The 3,752-nt window shown below is 33.6% G+C and overlaps 1 protein-coding gene across 1 annotated transcript; it reads left to right on the top strand.

The window, feature by feature from the left end:
* The first annotated feature begins 1,931 nt into the window (after window positions 1-1,931).
* On the top strand, window positions 1,932-3,752 carry LOC126727265 (cysteine-rich receptor-like protein kinase 10). The gene is made up of 4 exons (XM_050432850.1): window positions 1,932-2,136; window positions 2,278-2,515; window positions 2,940-3,090; window positions 3,174-3,752. Exons 1-4 carry the CDS (start codon window positions 1,971-1,973, stop codon window positions 3,486-3,488), a joined length of 870 nt encoding a protein of 289 aa, XP_050288807.1. The 5' UTR covers window positions 1,932-1,970; the 3' UTR covers window positions 3,489-3,752.

The raw sequence follows: 3,752 nt of genomic DNA on the forward strand, positions 1-3,752 counted from the left end.
CATCATTCCCTAATACAAGGGTCTTGGGTCATTCATGGGCCCACTTATTCTCATACCCAATCATCCTTCAAGGCTTAATCTGCTAGACTTTGGGCCTTACCTCTTAGCCCATAAAACGTGTAAAAAATTGGGTGCCAACATTATTATTATTTATTTATTTAGAGAAATTACTCTTGGTATAATGTTATTATTGGTAGTAGTGGGACCCACTATAGGACTCACCCCTTTTGTCATCCTGGAGTAGTGCTCCTATAGTAGGTGAGAATTACCCATTTTTTACTACTAGGATAAAAACCTATTTTTCAAATTCTCTATTCTACATGTTATTTATTTTAATACGATTTCTCATTCCATTATTATTACTTCATCTTTCTCACTCTCACTCCTCACTCTATGTTTGTCCCTCTCTTTCTCTCCTAATTAGTTAATTAATCCTCATTCTAGGTTTGGGTTTCCTACGGGTTTGGGTTTGGGTTTGGGTTTGGATTTGTTGTGTTGGTTGGTGTGGGTGCAATTATGGGTCCTCGTTAATAGGGAAGCTCTGTTGTTTGGATTGGTGAAAGAAGAGAGAGAAGTTAGTGAAAAAGAGCTAGGTTGGAGGAGAGATAGAGAAGCCACCTCCGTGGTGTGTGGTGAAGTTATGAGGGGTCCAAAAAAAACAGAGAAAAAAAACACAGGATTAAGTACTACTAGTTTAAGAACGGCTAGGGTGTAATTAGGAAAATGAAGCTAGGTGAACATCTACTGAAACTCACAAACATGATGTTTAGTCTACAACTTGTAGAATCTCTTCCCTTTTTTTTTCTTTTTTTTTTTTTTTGAAAGAAAAACATATAAATAGTTTGTTTCTCTTTCTAATGTTTACTTCAAGACTTGCATTCATATGGTGAATTAAGTGCCAATCCTCCTTTGCCAATAAATTTGATTTGTCTTTATTTATTTATTTATTTATTTAATATATGAGATAAAATTCTTTTCTAGTCTAATCTAAGTGTATCAGTATAAGGCTCCTTTTTAAAGACTTGAATTTTGGCATTTGTCCCCCCACTTTTTGTGTTCCATTTTTTTTTTTCTTTCATTTTAAACTTTGGCTATTTTATAAAGAAAGTTAAACAAATACATGGTAATTTGATTTTTCTTACCAGTGACAATTTAGGAAGTCTATGTCCTTGCATTTATTATTGATATACGTTAATTTGTTGTCTTGAGTTCTTTTAAGCAAACTTATTAGGATATATTGTATGATGAGCAATAGGCAGAAAGAAGGCAAAAAAGATCGTAATCATTACTATATCATCAGTTGCATCAATTGCCGTAGTTGCAGCTCTCTTGGGTTTCTGGTATTATTCATCCTTTGGCAGGAGGAAAAGACAAGGTAGATTTATTTTAGCCAATCTATCAAAAATTCTAATTTTTTTAAAGCACTAAAAATTTGTATTTCTAGATTGCTATTAATTTTTGTTTTATTTAATCTATCACTCAGATGGAATTATAAGCCAAGAAATTTCATTACGCAATAATTTAGCAGGTTCGTTTTCAATACACTTAATGGACAGTAGTATCTATGGAAATGACAATGACAACAGAGGAGAAATCTATTACTTCAATTTAATTACCATATTGGCTGCTACAAACAATTTCTCCGATGCCAATAAGCTTGGGGAAGGTGGTTTCGGCCCAGTTTACAAGGTTAAAAGATTTAATTTTTAATGCATATGCATTTTTAGAAATTATTCTATCACTTTCATTAGAAGTTAATATACAGCAACAATTAGGATAATTGACAACTAAAAGATTATTGTGATCATTTGGTTTTAGGACAATTAAACTATTGTTGTAACTTGTAACATGTAGCAATATGTCTCCCAATAGTGTGTGTCTATATGAGAAGGTTTCATTGATTAAGGAAGTTTAAAATGCTTCTAGGGCAAGTTGATTAATGGAAAGGAAATAGCAGTTAAAGGCTTTCAATGAAATCCAAACAAGGTCTTGAAGAGTTCAAGAACGAAGTGATTTTAATTGCAAAACTTCAACACAAGAATCTAGTGAGGCTCTTGGGATGTTGCTTAGAAGAAGATGAAAAGCTTCTAGTCTATGAATACATGGCCAACACTAGTCTCGATGCCTTCTTATTCGGTATACTCTCTATCTCTCTCACAGACACATACTCACATTCACACACTAACAGCACCCTTAATATTACAATGCACCATTAATTCATGGAAAAACTTTCCTATATATGATAATCAACACGGTACCCATAATATTACAATGCAGATCCAGACAAATGTAAGGTTCTAGATTGGGCTAAACGCACAAACATAGTCAATGGGATTGCTAAGGGCCTTCAATATCTACATGAGGACTCTCGGCTGAAAATCATCCATAGGGATATGAAAACGAGTAATGTGTTGTTGGATGATGAGATGAACCCAAAGATATCAGATTTTGGTACTGCTAGAATTTTTGGAAGCAATCAAATAGAAGCCAACACTATCAGAATCGTGGGTACATAGTAAGTAATCCCTTCACTACATCCACATTTTCATTCCATAAATCTTTGATATTGCTTTCTCAAGAAAAATTTTCAAGACATGATCAAACTTAAGTTTGGTCCCCTTGCATCCTTGTTTTGGGAGAATTCTGGCCCATTCCATTTGCACCTAATTGTTTTTCAAATAATGTTTTAGCAATAAATTCAAGTTGAAACCTTTGTAATATCAATGGGAGTTATTTGTTTATTATTATAATTTTAAAAAAGAAAAAAGGAGTCTAAAAACTAGGAATTGCAAACTAAGAAAGCTCACTTTCCATTAGTCATGGTTATGTCAATGTGACTTTTGCTCTGGATGATACTATTAAGGACAACTCTACCTCTCTTCTCTTTTAGAGTAACTGAAATCATATTTTATCATGATACATATATATACTTTCAATAGTGGATATATGGCACCAGAGTATGCAATGGAGGGGCTATTTTCAATAAAGTCCGATGTTTATAGTTTCGGAATTTTAATGCTGGAAATTGTAAGTGGAAAAAAGAACAGTGGCTTCAATCATCTAGAGCATGCACATAGCCTTCTGTCATATGTACGTCTCTCTTCTCTGTATCTTGAGCTTAAATTAAGTTTATGGTTATGACTATGCACTCAAAGAAAAAAAAATACCAATAGGTATGGCAACTATGGAATGAAGGAAAAGGAGTGGAATTGATAGATCAGACCATAATTGATACTTGTCCTATAAGTGAGGCTCTAAGATTGATCCATATCGCATTGTTATGCGTTCAAGAAGATCCAAATGATAGACCTACAATGTCAAGGGTCATTCTCATGCTTGCAAGCAAATCAATAAATCTTCCTCAGCCATCGGCACCTCCATTTTCTGTTGATAGGTTAATCATATTTGATCAATCTTCAACAATTGGCATTGGAACTGGAATGGGATTAGTCACATCCGATCAATCTTCAACAAGTGCTTCTAATTAGTGAAGAGATTAACCGAAGCATGCTATTCAACAAGTTTTTCATTTTCGTACAAATATGGCAGGTGAGGAATAATAGCACTCGTATAAATATACCCTACTTTTATTCTTGTACTAATTCTTACAGTTTAAATATATTTGCATCCGCACGGGAATTAGATTGAATTGGTACATATACCAAATTATGGAAAACAAAACACGGAGGAGTAGTGCTATATCATCAGAGATTTTTATGAAAAATATACCTAATGTATATGTATATGTAAGT

The sequence above is a fragment of the Quercus robur genome, chromosome 5 (assembly GCF_932294415.1).
Source record: "Quercus robur chromosome 5, dhQueRobu3.1, whole genome shotgun sequence".
NCBI lineage: Eukaryota > Viridiplantae > Streptophyta > Magnoliopsida > Fagales > Fagaceae > Quercus > Quercus robur.

What these genes read in the sequence shown, in the direction of transcription:
- LOC126727265 (XM_050432850.1), top strand. Translation starts at nt 1,971, where the DNA reads ATGAAATCCAAACAAGGTCTTGAAGAGTTCAAGAACGAAGTGATTTTA. An exon ending in ATCAGAATCGTGGGTACATA is followed by an intron (nt 2,516 to 2,939) that starts GTAAGTAATCCC and finishes TACTTTCAATAG; the next exon opens with TGGATATATGGCACCAGAGT. An exon ending in CACATAGCCTTCTGTCATAT is followed by an intron (nt 3,091 to 3,173) that starts GTACGTCTCTCT and finishes AAATACCAATAG; the next exon opens with GTATGGCAACTATGGAATGA.